Here is a 19,945-nt window from a genome sequence, read left to right as displayed (position 1 = left end):
CAAGGGGCACGTTAGCGTGGTCGGACGAGGCATCAAAGGGGCAGGAAGTCTCAGAGAGCCGAGCCAGAAAACATCAGCTGTACAAGCAGAAAGGTTTGAACTCTGGAGGTCACAAACCTCCATTACACGCTGGACCGGCTGAGGGGAGCCTAATGACTAACTTACTGTATGTTAGCAGAGCAATGTAAATACTTCTGACATCTCACATAATCAGTGTCTATTTTCATATGAACAAGGGATTGTGAGAGTAATGGCTGCAATCATGGCTGCTGCAGGTCAGGGTCAAAGAGCAGGAGGAGTCCGTGTAAGTCATGCACACCTCTCAACAAAACAGATGAAGCAAATAAAGGCAACATATGACTGTGAATTTAATGCATTTTACAGAAATGAGCAGGTCGTCTGGCACTGACCTCGGACTGCCCGCCGTCTGGGGGCAGGTTCTTGCTGAAGATGATGGCGGGGGCAGCGGTCACTCGGACAGAGAAATCAGTGAGGATCGGGGTCAGGATGGCTCGGCGCTCCTGGTGCCTCCGGATACTGTACGGGCAAACAAATGCAGTCGCTTCATCAATCATCAAAGACGGGAGGCAACATTTGAAGGCATTTACGTGTCTTTTATGTGTTTCCGTTAAACTCATTCTAGTTCAGGAGCCACATGCAGACTAACGTCATTGTGCCATGAAAACCTTTGAATCCAAAGTTTTTTCTTTGTGATGAAGCCATATACGTGATGGAAATGTCTATATTTTCACAAAACCAATTCAATTACTAACACAAATAACTACAATCTCAACATAAAGCCAATTTTAATAAAAACCTGGAGCAAAATACTGTGAAATGTGCCCAAAACTTCTAGAGCTGTTGCATTCAGCATGTTTTTACAGTCTCACCCTGACAGCATGGCTTTGCGGCTGGTTTAATGACACTGAGGTAGCTATCGTTCATAGCAGATATCTGATATCTCAGCTCGGGGCTCAGTGTTGTGTTGAGTCGCTACGCTTTAAAAATTGTCTAAAAAAATAAATCTCTGTTTTCAAAAACTCTTTACATTTTGCTTGTCGGTTTAGCTGGGCGGACTGGAGCATCTTGTGGACCGGTTTTGGTCCAGGGGCCTTATGTTTGACACCAATGCTTTAGATGTAAGTAAGTAAGTAAGTACATTTTATTTATAAAGCGCTTTTCACAGATAAAATCACAAGTGCTGTACAACAAGGTGAAACTAAAACAATAGCAGAAGACAAAGATAATAAAACATATGTGACTTAAAAACATCAGAAGCCACAAAATAAAAGAAAATAAAAGTTAAAAGATAATTGAACTAAAAGCTTTTTCTGAAAAGCGCCGTCTTTCGCTTTCACAAAGTTGCCTGCATTCAGAACATTCTGATCTTTCATGTCAAAGTAAACATTGATTTTTACAAACAAATATCAATGAGTTCAAACTACATAGTGTAAAATAAATGGAAAGAAAGCATGCTTTATTAATCACCCTCGAGGAAATGATTCCTCTGTTTTTATTAACATTTAACCCTAACTGAACTCACTAGAACTAGTGCGGCACACGAGGAGGTGGGGGTCAAAGGGTCTTGCTCAGGGAAACACAGCTCAAATTCAAACCAGCAAACCTCAAATTCCAAATCCTCTCCTTCAATCTGTAGGACATTTCTGTTTTTCACTGTTTGTATAAATATTCGCCTCCTTAAATGTGAGGGAATAAATTCCAACTACTACAACTGTACTCCAGCTGTGAACAGTGGAAGGTGATTGTACTATTAAAACGCCTGTGTGTGGGAGGTTGTGTCTCTGGTTCATCGGTATTCCTGCTACAACTGCAACACGAGAACAGAAGAACCCTCCAAGCCGTTCATAGGGAATACTGAAAGGTATAAAAAAAAAAAAAGAGACGGCTCACTGCACATCCAACCCAGTTCGGTTAAATCCATTAAAAATAGAAGGTGGATGGCACTTGTTTAAATTTACAAGCTGAGTGAACAGGCAGGAAGACGACTGGTGAGGGAGGAAGCTTTTAACTTGAAGTGTTAAAAGCTTCAGAGGACGGGGAGAAGCCGGAGGGTTGCCGCTTCACCCGTCTAAACCATCTCAGACGAAGACGAAGACGCTTTTCAAAAAGTCCTACTTGAAATCAACCTGAAATTCACTGAAAAGCATGAGCGGAGCACGGCAGCGACTCCGCCGAGCACACATCAAACTCAACCCAGGAATGGTTCAAAGGCAGGAGGCTGAACGTTCTGGATGAGCCAAGTCAACGCTGAGATCTGAATCCAATCCAGAAGTTGTGGCTGGACTTGAAAAGAAAGAGCTGTTCAGGTTTGATCCAGCCTGACAAAGCTGCACTGTACAGATGTGCCAGCCTGATTGAAGCATGTCAACACGGACTCAGAACTCTGATTACAGCCAAAGATTCATCTAGTAAACACTGACTAGAAGCAGGTGAACAGTTATGCAACCATTTACTTCATTATTTGACCGTATTTTGTAATGACGTGGGCTATTTTGCAAATTGTTGTCAAAAAAAACTAAACTAATGAGAATGAAAATGATGTACTATTTAATAGTGGTGAAACATCCGAGGGGGTGGATACTTTTTTTTTTTTATTGGCGTTGCATAAATTCCAGCTCAATAGGGTTTATAAGCTGATAGAATAACAGAAAGCAAATAAAAAAAAATACTGTAAATTAGATTGAAAGCAAAAGGGAAAAAAGGAATTCACACTTCAGTGATCTCGTCAAACTGTAAACACGATATTTGACAGTAATCTTTGAAGTATAATATCAACATATGCCTACACTTTTGCACAGTATTGAGTGCGTAATGTGCTCTAAGAGTAAAAAAAAAACAGAAAAATAACTTTGGTGATGAAAAAAGCAGCTGTGGCTGAAGTTTGTTGTTTACAGTTATGCATGTATAGTTATGAGTCTCTCATGTCTCTCCTCTAAAGTATCATACGGCAGAAGGATTTCCATAACAATCCCCAAAGTCCAAGTTCGGCACATTTTAGCCTGCACACACTAACTGCAGCTGATCCTCATGAATTCCCCCCCGATGTGCACGCCGATCCAGTGGAATCTAACAACACCTTGGGAAAGCTTGAAGTCTGTGTCAAGCAAACTCAGAAGTTTGTTTCTGAACACACTGTATATGTTAGAAAATGATTGCATAAATCATGTGGAAAAGACTGTGATCTTTGCCGTACTGAAATTTCAAAGTGGGATAGGTAAACAGTTTTGGTATCCTTTTGAATCTTTTTTTAGATTTCTATTTTTTGTTTGGGGGGGGTTGAAACAAAGATCTTCTGAGGCTTGCGTCCTCATGCTGCCATTTAAAAGCAGACCTCCTCCTTTAAATTTCCCCCAGATGATGGCATAATGAAGCTTATGGCTGAGTGGTATGGCTCATTTTAACTGAAAACACTACAAGCTATACCAGGGCTCTCTGCAACCTTTATGTCCAAAAGAGCCACTTTGTGATTTTCCACCAAATAGAATTTATCTGCGTTTTAGCCAGTTTCATCCTTTGTTTTGAGCATTTTTCTGACAATTTCAACATTTTTGAATAGAATAGAAGTACTTATTTAATCCCAGAGGGAAATTCCTTTAAGCACGGCTCCATACAAAATAAACAGAAACAAAGTTGATTATCCAATAAGACAAGAGAAAAATTAAATAAGTAATTGAAATATTAATTAACAATACACAATTAACAATAACCAATATAACCACAGAAAGGATAACAATTTACTAAATCAGCAAAAACTAATTACAGGGAGAAATAATAGTCTCATGGTCACAGGAAGGAAGGACATTTTATCTCTTTTCTAAACAGTTTTGCTGTTTTTTTTCTTCCATTATTAAGCTTTTTTCGCCTGTTAGAAATTTGAGTCAACTAAGCTAAATCAATAATTATAAATTTAAATATCATACATTATAAATGTGTGAAAAAGTGAATATACAAAATGTAGATGGATTCAAAAACAATAAACATCTACTTATATAAATTTTTACTCGTCTAAACATATACACCCATTAACACGTGCACACACACACACACGCACGCACTCACCCCTTGAACATAACGTATATAAATATTTACATTTTCTATAGAACACATGTACACAAATGAAATAATTGAAATCAAAGTATGCTCACCCCTATCTCGACATACATAGTTATATACATGTACATATAACACGCATTAAACATTGCTGAAGTGTAGGACAAAGTAAAACTTAATAATAACAGTTTCTAACTCATTTTAATAATATGGAATTGCTGACATCAGTTGCTGAAGGGTTAATTGCAATTTCAATTTGAGAGTTTACAGCTAAAGATCTCAGGGATTTAAGACAATTCCATATATACTTCCCTTATTTTTCAAACCTGAATTTGCTGAATTCGATAATATGGCGTAGAATTTGGACGTAATGTGAATAGAGTGACAAACGGAGCACTTTAATGGACATATTCATCCCTACAGTGCAAACCAAGGAATCCTACTTATGTAAACAGTGCACAGTATTGGTGTTGATGTGACTAGGACCACCCATAAGGGAACACTTATTCGCTAAAAGCCCTGGTCCTTTATTTACTAATAACTTGTTATGGTTACCAGTTGTAAAATGTTTCTAACACTGTCCCATCTGCCCACGAGTGACAAGTCAATACAACACAGTCAAAACCACAAAATGTTCTCGACTGGCCTGTTGTTGTCTGTAGCTGACAGGCAGACACACGTTTCAAACGTATTCCGGCTTTCTAAATTCAAACCAGTGGAGTGAAAAGCTATAGTTAACGAAAAAAAAAAGAAAGAGCGAAACTTCAAGACCGATTTTGTCTTTGAGGCCAGCTCGGTGAGAAATCTCCACAATGTCCGCTTATTGAAATTTCTGGTCGAACACGTTTGAAAATGGTTACAGAGACGGAGGGAGACGTTATTTGACAAGTCTCAATTGGGAACACCCCTTAATGGTACACACAGGGCCGAGCTGAGACCTTCTCATATCAACTCTCGCTTTCACTAATGCTCATTCCCACAATCAAGTCATATTTGTGGGAACATTTGTTAGAAGTCAAACAAATATACAAGCGGGCTTTATAAGGTGGTGTTAATTGCCACATCTGCTGCTATTAAAACAATCAAGAGGCGCAGCTTCCAATATTTACAGTTGGCCGGGATTATAAAAGGCCCAGTTTCTAGGTGGCCCCGAGTACAGTACTTAACCAGAACCAATATCATGTTCACTACTGCTCCACAAATGTGCATTAACGGTGCCCTTAAGGGATTGTTTTCTGACACATTTCTATGTGGAGGGAGTTGGAGGGAGGCCTAATTCAGAGGTGAAATGATCTGTGAGGCCAATTGGTGTTAGCTAAGCTCCCCTCAGACAGGGATTGAAACAATGAGCGTCTCGTTGCAGGGGACAGGTGCTATCATTCACTGGGGAGGCGAGGAGGCATACGGCTCAGTTTACCAGTAATATGGGAGCCTCAGCCCAGGCTGGGTGAGTCTGTGCGTGTCTCACTTTGAGTGTGTACATGTGTGTGCAGCCTGGCGCGGGTGTTGTACGAGCAACAAACGCTTGAGAGAGTAGCGTTTCTTTCATTCACTGCCCAATAATGGCATCAGTAAATGAGAATATCAGCAGCATGGATTAAAACTCAAGCCCACACTTGGGTGGCTGAAGGGGGGGGTGGGGGACAATGGAGAGAGTTCACAACTCCCTGACATGGGTCTCTGCTTGCCAGCAACTACAAACTGTGATGAGGACAGATCCTGTCAGTGGATCCGTGGTGCTGGAATTTCCTCGCAAAACCTCAGGAAGCAAACTGAGGCTGCTGCAGATCCGCAACTACTGGAACTGAACCTAAAAAGCAGCAGAGTGAACATACCACAGGTCTAATGCTGGAGGGGGGTGGGGGGGGGGGGGGGTGTATCGATGTAAGGACTCCGGGAAAGGTGTGAACTTTGGAAGTGGTGTGTGTCAAAACTCGTTACGACCAAGGTGGTGTGTTTCTGCGAGTGATTGCAGCAGACAAGTAAAGCTGTGAACTTGACTCGCCTTTCCTCGGCGTGTTGGAACAGTCTAAATCACATGTTCAGTTATGACTTGGTGGTGGTGGCGGCGGTGGCAGCTGAGGCTGGAGAGCAGCGCACTGCAGTACAGCAAAGCCCATTTTCCAATAAAGCCTCCAGTGCTGTTGCTGCCACGGTAAGGCGAGAGGGGAAAGAGGAGGCAACCACAGCCACCATGAATGATTTGTTTGGAGGCTAATAGTGAGCATTAGGGTGAAATTCACAAACCTCCACAGCGACAGCCAACGTGACCTCAGTGAGATCCCGCAAAAGACACACTTGGTTACTGATGTTAGAAAGAGAAGAGGTGACAGGAGACAGCAAAACAGAGTCAGTCGCACTCAGACCTTCACACTCTATATTGCTGGTTAATCATTTAGGGACAAAACTTGCAGTTTTTACATGAACTTAATCAAATCCGGCGTAGAAAACCAGAGTCGCAGCTATACTACGAACACTAAGAATTTCGAGCAATTCAGCCAGTGTACATCTTCTGAAATCCAAAACCTCACCTCGTTGCCCCTTTCAGGCAATTTGGACTGTGCACTAAACCTGTAGGTCCCTGCTTTCAATAGCAGAGACACAGTCTGAATGAATAAAATAAGAGAGTGGGCGGAGCCAAACAAACTTTTCCAGTATTAGTTTCTCTGATTCAGTAGTAAGATTGTAAAAATTAAACCTGTGTCCAAAACACTCAAAAACACAAGTGAGAAGTTTGGGAAGTTTGGTCCGATCTACTGAGGCAGAATAAAAGAAATCTGAGTGGTCAAGAGGTTACAGATATGATCCCAAAGCTCTGCTTCTTTACTGCTGAGCTGTCAAAGACTCTAGTTTCTGACTCATTCTGGCTCAAAACTTCTTCCAGTTGACCGAAAACAGGTTGGAACATTTTAAGAATTCTATGGTTTTGATGATTAAAATAAATACTATGCATCGGACTGCACCGATTCTGATGACTCAGAAAGACAATGTTTGTTCAAAAAACGTAAAAAAAACAAAAAAAACACTGCTTCTGTGCTTCTATGTTCTAATGTTCATGTGCTTTTTAGAGGGAAAGAAGTCCAATGAAAATCTTTAATACCAGTAGAAAGCATGAAGATGGAGTCTCGCTCTGACTAAAGGTAATGCTTCTGTTTTGTTTTTAACATAACATGATTGTATGACTTAAACACATAATAAACACTCCCTTTTGATCTTGATTCTATTTTATGTCTCAAAGAACTGACAAGAGGTTGAATCAGACTAGAGAGTATAAGGAGGTCAATATATCCTCACAGTGAGTCTGGACTTGTTTGCTCATGCAAACTATTCTAACTTAAACTTGACAATGTGTAAATGCATCAGTTTCAAGTATTTCTTGGGTTAGGCTAAAGATAACATATTATATCGGAGGTGAAAGTGCCAAATCAAACTCGTAGCTTTGTAGTGATGTGGTTACACAGTTGTGGTGCCGTTAGTCTTCGGTCTAACATTAGCTTTTAGCTTGTGGTATGTGAGTTTTTTTTTTAAAAAAGGACAAGGGTGACGCTGACCTCTGTGTGGAACTTCAAACACATGTTAGTACTGCATGGTGACAGGTTTTAATGAGAATCTATGTGTGTTTGATCATGAGACTTAATTTGTCTGGACACTATCCATCTAAGAAGTAATAAGTACCTCTACAAATAATTCTTTACTATTTGCAACGACACATTACGTCGGAAAGCTGAGGGCTCAACATCATTAGCACCAAGAACAAAGGCCACTTTATTGTTTTCCTGGCAGGGCTCCAAAAATCACCACGAGCGTCTGTGTGAGACACTAAAGAAAACAACAGCATCCATAACGAGTGTGTATGACTGCCCGTGTGCATCTCAGTCCAAGCCCCGATGACCCGAGAGCACTCAGTCTCAATCAGGCCCGTGTTGATTTTGCTCTACAATCTTCCACGGGGCTTTATTTTTAGTTGACAGGGAACACATTTGGACTCTTTGCCTCTGATTCTGTGATTTTTGGGCCTGTTCCCTCTCAAAACATGAGTGGGGAAAAAAGAGGATGCGGGGCCAAACGGGCTGTTAGACTCGTGCTTGTTTTAGCTCCCGAGTCTATAAAAAAGTGACAGCATTTGTAATTATGACTGTACATGGAGAGGCTCCACGTTAGGGAGCTAACTCAATAACTGCAGGCTGCTCCCACATCAAGAGTGATGGTAGGAATTATGGGACATTCACGGGAGATCACACACACACACACACACACACACACACACACACACACACACACACACACACACACACACACACACACACACACACACACACACACACACACACACACACACACACACACACACACACACACACACACACACGCACACACACACACACACACACACACAACCTGACTGCCTCATGGGTGGAACTTAAACATGCATACAAGTAAGTCAAACATACTGATTTGTCAGCTGCTGAAGGCCTTAGATATTCATGCTTGGCAGTCGGACAACATACAACGTTCTCTCAGATACACAATATTTGTATGTTAACTGACCATGAATAATTCTGCTAAGGAATCCTTAGGAGTAAATGAGTAAAAGAGCAAAGACTACATGCAATGTAAGACTTTTTAGGTCATTTCTGGAAGCTTTTTATTTCACTTCTTAAGATGTTCAAATTTGATTGCCACTCAATCAAACTAGAGTCCCCCATTTACTCAACAACGTTTCAGTTGAAAATCAGTGCTTGTTTTCATTTCATTTTGGCAAAGTTTTGAAAAAGATGTGATGTAGTTAGCATGCCAGGCCACCAGTGTGTGCTGTTGGTTGATTTTGTAATGAAACCATAAACATGCGCAGAGAGAACAATACGCTATAAACATTAACAATGGCAACTACGTGGACATTCATCTGGACAGACAATGAAGTTGGCTTGTTATTCCATGTGAGTCTCGACTATAAACTACCAAGTCCCAGGAGAATATGGACTGGGGGTCGTGACACAACGGAGGCACACGTTGTTATTAATGTCCATCTACTCGTACATGTGCAGAACAACTATTTACTATGGCCATGGTGCGCAGCAGCAACGTTTCCGCCGTCTAGACGGAGACGGAGTCCGAGCGTTTCCAGAAAGTTTCATTTTTCCTGTTTACACAGTTCAGAAAAGTTCCACCTTGGGAGCCATTTTCACAAAGTTGCATTTTCAGTGGCTCTGAGCACTGTTGTTGTGTAACCGGATGCCAAAACACAATGAAAATGTTGCTTTTTCACTTCAAACTGTTATTGTGTAAATGAGGCCTAAATCTGCTCAGGCCTCATTGTTCTTCGGTGAACTTTCAGCCATGCTGCTGCCAGTTATTCCTGTTGGGAGCATCGCATTCAGAAGATGTCTTTTCCCCATAAGTCCCCTTTCCTTGTTGTCCTACATCTGTTTAGAAAATGCACAACGCATTACTGTCATGTTATAAGCCATGCAGTTGTGGATAAATATCCTTTGAAATGCAATCAAAACATTTGTAGTTTCACTGCTGTAGGCTTTTTACGTATTCCCTTCAATGAGTGACAGATGTGCTGAAAAGAGTTCCGTCACGTCTGTTTGCTTTGAATCAGTTCATCAAAGATCTGCTCGGATACTTCACTGTGATTTTAAGACTTAACAAACTGGAAAAAATACACTGACACCTGCAGGGTGCGCAGTACTTTTTTCATCTAAAATAGTGTGAAAATGAGAATAACCTGTGCATATGGTAACTTGCACCTGCTTGGAATATAGAAAACCTGCTGTTGCTGCTGACCTGCTGGCCATGTTCCACTCCAGGGCCGGGTTCTGGGAGCTCCTCTCACTCTCCGGCGAAACGCCTCCTTTCACTCCCTCCTTATCGGGCTTCAGCTGCTCCCACTGAGCGGTGCCGATGTTGATGCACTGCAGATCGATCTGATACTGACGGTCTTCCACTTCTGATCCGGGGTCCCGCAGGATGCCGAGGTTCAACGCACGTCTGGTGACAAGGGAGAGAAAAGCTCGAGATCAGCTCCACTCTCTCGAGTTCACCGAGTCTGCTTGCAACATGGGGGAAATAAAAGGAAAAACAGGAACGTAACTGAAATTTAATTTCAGTTGTGCAATATTTTATATGTTCGGAGGTAGTTAACAACTCAGATTCAAGAAGAAGGTACCTACTTCCAAATAAACCAAGAGTAAAATGGAAATACATTTATTTATTGGTACAGCAGTTATATTCGGTCAGGTTGTACTTTGTTACAATGGAGTACATGCCTCTTCACGTACGCCAGGTAGTGTGTTATAGTGAACCAGTAAAGGCATCCTGGCAGTGCGCCCTCACTACTACTGACTTCTTGCCTGTGCTTTTCAGTGGTTTAGAAACACATGTTTCTTCAACAATGATTTATGACCAAATCAAAGTCTCCGGTACATGTACAGCCAGGGCCTCAGATAAATAACCCCACAGGCCTCAGGTGAAATCATTTGCCTTTTATAAAGTTCTGATTTATGCCAGCTTATCATTGGCGGTAAACATTGCTTCACTCCTGGCCGGACGGCACAGTAGTCTGGAGATTGCGAGTCTCGCTTTGCTTTTCTATTTTCGTCCGCAGAATCTCGGCACTCCTGCCACAAACACAGGCTGTTATATGGTGGAGGAGATGTAGAGATATGTCAGGAGTGGGCAGCGCTGCGTCTCCACTTCTGAACGGCTGCAGTCAAGTGAGCAAACACCGCTCCATCAGCGCCAAGGAAAAGTGATGTCATCTATTTTGCCTTCGAGAGACAAGATCCTGACGAATTCATGAGGCAAAAGGAATAATCAAAATTCAACATCTGCATATGACATCAGGGCTTTCGCTTCGTTATGATATGTTTATTTGTGCTGGTGAATTCAAATGAGAGCTTAAATGGTATAAATAAGGGCTTAAAATGGCTACAGATGTAGCGGCAGCATGAGTAGTTCTATTTGTTTCGGCAACGTCAGTGGCAATTTTCATATAGCGTTTCCCTTCCCTAGCCACTCTGGAAAGGTCTCTACCAGAGCGTGATGTTATGACAATAAGCACTAAGTACAAAAACAATGGCAATGGGAGATCAGAGGTGTATAACTGGATTTAGCTGGATTTGTTGACTTACAAACAAGTGAAACAGATCCTTAATCAACATTTGGAACCACATTTATCAACAGAGTGTAATATAAATCAAACCAAGAGCTCTGTAAGATTTGGGTGGGATGTGTCAGTCTAGATTCATTAGGGCTTTCGTAACAGTACCTCCATCACCCTCCCCAAGCCTAAGCTGTATTTTTCACATTAAACAAACCACAGTTACCTCATGTGCGTTCCAAATTATCTCTTAACTTCAGCTTATTTAGAAGACTCTCTTACTCACAATCAACATAACAGGGGAGTCTGCAGCCAAGTCTCGGCATTGCTGAGCGGCAGGGTCATCTCCAATGACATAAATAAATATGATAAACATTTGTCTTGGTCATGCAGCCAGTGGAAACCGGTGTGATTTAATATCAAAAGACATATTTCAGCAAATCGCAGGAAACGAGAGAGCTTCATTTCTGACAAATGAGGAGGGGAGGAATTTTGGAAGTTCCCCTTGGGGTGCAATAATAATTGAAGCCAGATTTTCATGTTGTACATGTGGGGGGAAAACGCTGGCGGTTTGACATTTTTGATTGGTCATGTGAAGACCACACTGCCTGGGCCGAGAGGAGTCAGAGAATGCCTTGGGAAAGCACGACACTCGCTCTGCCCGCCGTGCGCGAGGACGGACTGAAAACACCCAGAGCGAGGCAGGTGGAACACACCCTCCTGCTGGCTCCGCCGCGCCATTATCAGACATCTGCCTGCCACTGCAGGCTGGAAAATATGCAGCAAAATGAAAATAACAAGTCATAAATGACATGCTTTCACAGATGAAGCGGGCAGAGAGGGAAAAGGAGGGGAGAGAGAAAGAGAGGGGGAAATTATTCTCAAACACAAGTACTTAGCTTTGCCCTTGTTCCCGGGCCAACTTATTTTTTTTTTTTTAATTGCAGGAAAAGACCACAGAAACATTATTTTTTACGACAAAATTCTGCTATTTATAAAAACGGATCAAAAGCTCTGCACCAGGAATGTTCTGTTTCACAGCGTTCACGGCTATTATGTTAAAAAACATTTCTCCCTCGTCCGACACAATTTAAACTCAATTTGATTTCGAGAAGCCACTGGGCTGATTTTGCATCAGAGCTGAAGTATGAGGGCTCCGGTCCAACAATATTATCACTCCGAGTCAAACCCTCCACCCAAATCCTCCAGTGGGAAACGACAGACAAAATAGTGAAGACATACCAGCGTTATGTGTCTAGAATGCAGTGTTGGAAAAGACGGAGGCAACAAATATTCACCAAAGGGGCAAAAAAGATTTTGCAAACGGAAGACATACTTTTTTTAAATGGTTTTTAACTAATGGCTGTTTAATTGCATGTCCTGCCCTCTGTTTACAGTTCTTTGGGCCGATGGATTTATCTGTAATAATATGTGCCAGTGCGCTGACATGTGAACGGGAGGAGTGTTTAACAAGTAGCAGATTTGGGATTGTGAACTGAATCGTCATGAAACTATCCTGGGAGACACACACAATAGTGAATCCATCCACAGATAAACAACAAAGACTCTCATGGAAGCTGCCACTGCCACTGCCACTGCCACTGCCACTGTCACAGCCACAGCCACAGCCACTGCCACTGCCACTGCCACTGCCACTGCCACTGCCTGACACCTTGGCATTAGAGAAGATTTTAAATTACAGAGCGCTTACAATATTTCTATGAATAAACCTGGGGAAGGAGTAAAAAGCTGGAAAGCTTGTAGAAAAAGAGTAAAAGTGGAATCTTAGAAGTGCATGTTTGAAGGCTAAGTGCGGTTCAAGGTTGTAAAGCTAACCACAGCGGGCTCTGGTCGAGGCTCAGGGCCCGATGGTAGGAGTGTGGGAGCCTCTTACTCACAGAAAGACCCTCCGCGGGCCCGGGGCTGTGTCGTGGCCCCGCGGCTTTTAACGGTCTCCCACCTTCCCCTCTCGGCCTCCAGCCACTCTTCACCCGATCCCCCCCCCTGTGCTCGGGCCCCTGGGCCAGCGGGGCAGGAAGCACCGGGGTATTACCAAGCGCCGCTGGCTTCTGGATCTCGTCACTCTGAAACCCGCAACCTGAACCCGCAACCCCGGACCTGTTTTTCACTCCATTTCCCCAACAATCACATGCAATACATGTCTGCTTACATGTTCAACGGAGGCAGGAGTATATGTAAATGTGTCTGCTTGTGCGTTGAGAGAGTCGGGGGGGCCTCTGCTTCTGCTCTCCTCTCACAACATACACACTGAGCAGAGGCTCATTGAGATCTCGGGCTTAATTCAGCCAACTCAAGCTGAATTAGCCACCACCCCCCCTCCCCCAGATGTTGTATAATACATTTGTGATCTGTACTTTGTTTTGAGCAGACCTCAACTACTTTATGTTTGAAGTGAAAGAACATGCTACGTAAAGTACAAACAGCCCATGACTTGTTGTGTCAGTTCATGTGGCTGAACCCACTCTTTGAAAATACCGAAACAACATCCAACAGGCAAATTGCTGGTCTCATCTATTGCTCATCCATAAATTATATTAAAAGAAATAAAATTTTAAAAAAAAAGTGTTCAGCTGAGGTTTTTTTTTCTTTCTTTGTGGGTTCATGTGTTACCAGCCAAACACCATTAGCACCCAGCGGTTACTGCTCTGGTAATTCTCCTGTGGAAGAGCCAGAGCAGCACAGTGGCTCCTCAATCAGCTTGCCATGACTCCCAGCGGCTTAAGTCGAAGTCCCACTGGGGCCGTGTGCGCTGATGGGGGAATTCATAAGCATTATGATTCATGAAACTCGCAATTACTTAGAAAGTAAAGCGCCCCTGCTTTCAGTGGTCTGCAATAAACTGCCAGAAAATCGGCAACTTCTGAGCTGTGGATTTATGACCCCAGTCAAGTCCAATTGCTGTTAATTTGCATCTACCAATTATAGTAATTAAGGCTCTGAATTAGAACGCTGAGCAGCTTTCGGAGCGAACGGGGGTAAAATGATGTTGTGGAACAAGGCGAGTCAGCAGAATATAAGACCCAGTCCACTGAGGGACTTTAACAAAACCACTGAAATAAAATGATTTTCTGACGACTGGATCATTTTGAACAGGAGTCAAACACAGTCAGAAAAACAAGAACATATCCAGGACAACAACGCTCCACTAATCATCCAAATTTGTCACACTTGGCAATAACAAGGCACTTACTTGTGAGTGTTTGAAGTCAAGTACAACTCTAAACTATGGTAAACTTTTTTTGTTGTTGTTTCTCAGTGGCACAAAACGTAATAAACAGAAATTGCTGCTTTTGATGTCCCTGACAAGCTCCCATGACAAAAACTCAATAATCTCCATTTTTTAAAGCCCCGGAGCATTACTCATATCCACTGTAGCTCACAACAGAAGCCTGTTATTCATTAGGCTGATTGCACTTTAAAGACACTCATACTCGACCAATTAAATCATATTTACACAAGATCTTAGAGGAAACTATTACTTATGTATACAAAGCGAGCATGGCTTCGCGTGAGCTCATACCACCCTTGTGACAGGGGCGCACGGTGGTAAGGAGTTAAGAGAAAGCACTACTGGAGACGGCCCTCTGTTTACAATGACATGGTGTATACCAAAAAGTCAGTGTTTGCACTTTGATTTCATCATTTCTTAATCACAGGCGTCATTTATCTCCCGTGCAGTTTACATGTCAGAAGTTATATTGTTATAAACAAAGCCTGCGCTCGATGTGAAGACACCAGCAAACATGTGCTCTCCATGATGGCCTGTTAAAGATGTCAGTCTGGCCAATGTAATTTACAGGCTCATCATGTGTTGATTCAAGATCTGCTTCTTGCATCAGACCTCCATGTTGCTTAGAAAGAAGGAGAAAAAAAGAGCCATGTGTGAAGAGTGAGCAGTTATTTCATTTGGCTTCAGCCGCTGCGTGTTTCATGGAATTCACACATGCCGGTGACTGCACAAATTAAACTATTAATCTTTCCTTATAGTTCATGATTCATGGCACCGTGAAAGCATGCAGTTTGCTGCAATCACATGGTGGACACCGACTCATTTATTAACACATTATATCAAAAAGTGTTTTTAAAGCCATACATATCACATATAGTTGGCAGCGCATCAGTCAGCATGTTGATGCAACTCCAAACTTACATTTCAGACTCAAGGGCTCTGCAGTTTGTCCGGGCTAATAGTGCCGCGAGGGCCATTTATTGAAAAGCACAGATGTCGTCCCCATCCCCTCTGCTTCTGTTCTGCTTTGCCTCACACACATGCACTCACTCACACACACACACACACACACACACACGCATGCACACACACAACAGTGTTTTGCTTGGTCTGTTTAGCTTTAACTGTGCTCTTCTCCTGCTTCTGCTTGCATGTAGCTCTAAGCACGGAACATTCTTGGGTAACAGGGACAGTAATTCACCAGCTTTTTAAGGGCACGGACTTCTCACTGGATTCCTTGATACAGTAGGTACATCTGCAATGGATCTACTGACAAAGGCACCTTGGCTCCTCGTTTGAGAACAACTGAAGTTGTGGCTGCTGAAAATCACTGACAGCTTTGTGTGTGTGTGTGTGTGTGTGTGTGTGTGTGTGTGTGTGTGTGTGTGTGTGTGTGTGTGTGTGTGTGTGTGTGTGTGTGTGTGTGTGTGTGTGTGTGTGTGGGTGTGTGTGTGTGTGTGTGTGTGCGCGTCAATCCATCTTAGGCCGTCTCCTACATTATAAACACTTGAATTCGCTGCAGAGAATTACAGGTCATCTGTGGCTCATGTGTATGTCACCATGGGACAAAGCTACCATTTTTCCCATAAAACTGAGTGGGCCGGTGCTTGTGAAATCACTTCCTCTGTTAGCAGTAACAGATTTGATATGCTTCCTCCCTGCGCCGTACGCAGATATAATGCTGCTTTTATAAAACATGTCAGCCGGAGTTTCAGCTGAGAGTCCCCGATGCAGAGGTGTGAAGGGAATGCTTCGCCGACTTCCTTGGACTGCGGATTGAAACCAGATTTGTGTCCCCACCAAGCAATTTTACGATGATGTAATCCTACTGCCATTTTAATTTGAGAGGTCCTATCTTTAATTAATTGCTAAACACATGCAAGGAATAGATTATTCATAACCGGCTGCAGCCGGGAATGTGGCAGGGGTGGCCAAGTATCTGCCTTACCCTCATAGAGCAGAGCGGGCCCATACCCAGTGCTACATTGACGCTAATTAAAGGAAAATAATCATTTTCACTCGAGGAAGATTCCAGATTCAGAGCCAGTCTCAGATCTCTGGTGAGACACACCAAGTTTTCACTGGTCTGACGGACAAAAGAGGCTCCGTCTGAAGTTTTCCCAGGGGAACTATACAGACAAGCACAGCATCTTCTACAATGTCTTTTAGGCCTCGTTTGCACGACAACATCTCAAGTGAAAACACATCGTTTTTGCATTTTTGTTTGAGAAAAGTTTCACATTTACAAGGCAACATTTGAAAAAAACAGCAACAACGAAATCGATGTAGCATGTTGAGCCACTAGTGGATGCTGTGGTGTGATTTCGTAATGAAACCACACAAACGAGTGGAAAAGAACAATACACTAACATAAACATTAAACAATGGCGAGTACATGGACGTTCATATCAGCAGGCGACCGAGTGAGATTGTTATACTGGGTCAATCAACAATAAACCTACCAAGTCCCAGGAGAATATGGACTGGGAGTCATGTCCCTCTGGAGGTAAATGTTGTTGTTATTGTCCATCTATTCACGCATGTGCAGAAGAACTGTTTACTCCAGCCGTGGTCTACATGCACAGTAACAGCGTTTTCAAAAAGTTGCCTCGCTGGCTGAGTGGCTCTGAGCATGGACACCCAAAACACAAAAGTGTTCTATTTTCACTTGAAAATATTGTTGTGTTCCCGGGACCTGAGATACAGTCTAATACATATTGCGATTGTACTGTATCATCCCTTCAGCACACATCAGAGCAGGCTCTTCTGTTTGATTATTGCAGATTTGAACATTTAAAGTGCAAATAACAACCGTGTAAATTAAAATGTCCAATTATTGCTTATGTAGGATTTTAACCATGGCGGTTACCATACTACACTGGATTACTAATGTACACACCAGAGTTGTGAGGGAAATGAAAGGGGACAATAGCCTTTCTCCAGATATGGGCAAGTAGTTTGCAGAGTAGGAAGATCTAGGCAAGGCAAAGCAAGGCAAATTTATTTAAAGAGGGGTACAAAGAAAATAAAACCCCATAATTAATACTTGGAATTTAGTTTCTTTCATTAAGTACAAAGAGTAAGACTGCCTAAATTCTTTCGTTCGGTACAAAGAGCAAAACCCGTGTATAAATACACAAAACCCAAGTATTAATCTGCTTTCTCTGGCACATTTAAAATTACATTATAATTGTCACAAAAGTAAATCCCCAGATGCTTGTATTTCCCACATAGACTGACTATACGGCCCAATTTGGGACCACAAAGACCTCCCTCAGCAACGGCTCACCAGTCAGGTCTTTACCAGTAGCATAAATAATAATACTTTTATGGAGGAACACACACACACACACACACACAGCTCCAATGTCCTGCAACCCTGAGTTGGATAAAGCGGTTCAGAAGATGGATGGACTAATGAAAGACGGATGGACGGACTTCATATTAATTCTAAAACTAACCATGTGAATGCTTTCACTTGCAAGATTCAAAACATGTCTGTATTCTGAGCCACTGCAGCTCCCTCATGTAACACCAGAATCACACAGGAGAAGGGTCTAAAAGGGTCCTTCACAAATGGAGGGACTGAAATGGTTCCATGTGCCCTTGACATGAGTGCAGTCATGTGCTAAAAGAATAACATCCCTCACTTTTCTGAGAACCATCATGGAGTAGTGTGGTACAAAAACATCCTCCAGCATGAAGAGCCTCAGTTCTCTGGAAGAACCCGCCTAGTGGAATAATACAGCTGGAACTTGTGTGTTGTAGCAGATGTCATGTGTCTTCTTAGTCTCTCTATCAGACGCCTTATATTTAATATATATAGCTCATGAGTTGCAATCAAAATGACCACAAATAAAAGCTGCAGCTTAAATACAATGTTAACAGGCATCCGTGCATGCTACATATATTTTCTCTGCGAAATGAGCCCAAAGTTGCGACGGTTCCAGTCTTTACCTTGTTCCTCGAGATTTACTCCTGCACATAACTTGTTCAATTCAAGCGCTGGCAAGAAGGGTGTTTTATGGAGCTGTAAAATTAGGCTCATTTTATGGATCCAGCAGCATGAACCACTACTGTTTTTTTTCCACTTGTTATTGATTAAGTGGCTTAGTGTCGTCAAGCTGGTTCACATTAGCTCACACGCAGGCGTGTTGTTGAGTCGGTTTGAAGATGCTCGTATCTATCTGTGAAAATGAGTGTCTCTGGCAGAGCGCTTTGAAGTTGATTACACGTTGTTTACAGCAATTATTGAATTCTGACAAATGTTTAAAGCATCTAGATTACATATCAAGGCCGCATCCTTCTTCGGATGGAGAATAAAAACTTTCCTAAACAAAGGAAGGGAAATGATGGCCATGTTTGATTAGCTTCACGTATGCTACAGGTTAGGCAGGCAAGGCTGAACAAACATGTAACTGGATGGCTGAAACAGTAGGTCCTCCTCATCGCTGTTTGCCTTGACCTTAAACAACATTTTGTTCCCGTTCACATTTCTTTCCGACAAACAAAAGGGAGAATGAAACCAAATACAAAAACTTGCTGCTGGAAGTTCCCACGTAATGAAATGAAAAACTTGTGTCAAAATCACAAGCTTTTGAGAAGAGACAGGTCCGACTTTTGAGAAGCCCCCGGTGCTGCCCAAGACTACAAACTTTTCTTGTGAGATAGTGTCCAAATACTTTACTGTCAGCAAGGAAAAACAGCATAAAATAATTACAATAATCTGGGGCACACATGCTTCCTACATCAGCTAATTCTTCCTCCTCTGTGAAGGACTGTGGAGCCAATGTTTATAATTCTGAAGCGGATCTAGAATTTATCCAAACCCAGTGTATTTATACAAAGTGACATTTCTATATGGGAGATTTCCCCGCTTTCCCCCCTCAAACCGAGGATATCTCATGAAGGGAGTGAACCCTCGTGTGGTTATCTAATTCAACGAGTGATGCTGTCGATTCGGCGCGGGACAGATGGGAGACAGAAATGGAACCTGAAAGGGGATTCATTATCCTTCTCCACATTTCTGTCACCCACATAACATCAGTGTTTGGTGTTAGTATCAAAAGTGTCAAAGGATGAGGTTAACCACATGTTTAAGTAACTCCTTTGAAGAGGAAATTTAGACTTTGGTGAATACTTGTTCTGTATGGGGTGACATTGGTTTGCCGCAGCTTCCTGAATACAGTATGTTTAGTTTTTTCCACGTGACGTAGCAGCCGACGTAGCAGAAGATGACACACGCAATTACACACGCATTAAGTGGTGCACTAGAGAGCCCCTGTAAGATAAGGGCCCGTTTACATGACAATGTTTCAAGAGAAAATGTATAGTTTCAGAAAAGTTTTGCATTTTACATGTTTTGAAAATGATGTCCATTTCCACGGAAACGGCGCAAATGATGAAAATGAGGTCGTTTTCATGTTGGGCCACTAGTGGGTGCTGTTTGTTTTTGTATTAAAACCACACACACTTCCGTGCAGAGAAAAATACGCTATTGTGGGAATCATTTAACCCAG

General features: G+C 42.4%; 1 protein-coding gene across 1 annotated transcript in view; it reads right to left on the bottom strand.

Moving 5' to 3' along the window:
* The window catches only part of vps13b (vacuolar protein sorting 13 homolog B), a 372,358-nt gene that overhangs the window by 119,884 nt on the left and 232,529 nt on the right, over positions 1-19,945 (bottom strand). The window contains 2 exon segments of the mRNA XM_080472571.1: positions 411-537; positions 9,862-10,065. Coding sequence (XP_080328697.1) covers positions 411-537; positions 9,862-10,065 — 331 coding nt within the window.

This window comes from Lipophrys pholis (genome assembly GCF_963383615.2).
Source record: "Lipophrys pholis genome assembly, chromosome: 9".
Taxonomy (NCBI): domain Eukaryota; kingdom Metazoa; phylum Chordata; class Actinopteri; order Blenniiformes; family Blenniidae; genus Lipophrys; species Lipophrys pholis.
Note: the sequence above shows the minus strand (reverse complement) of the source record. Positions and strands in the feature narration are given on the sequence as shown.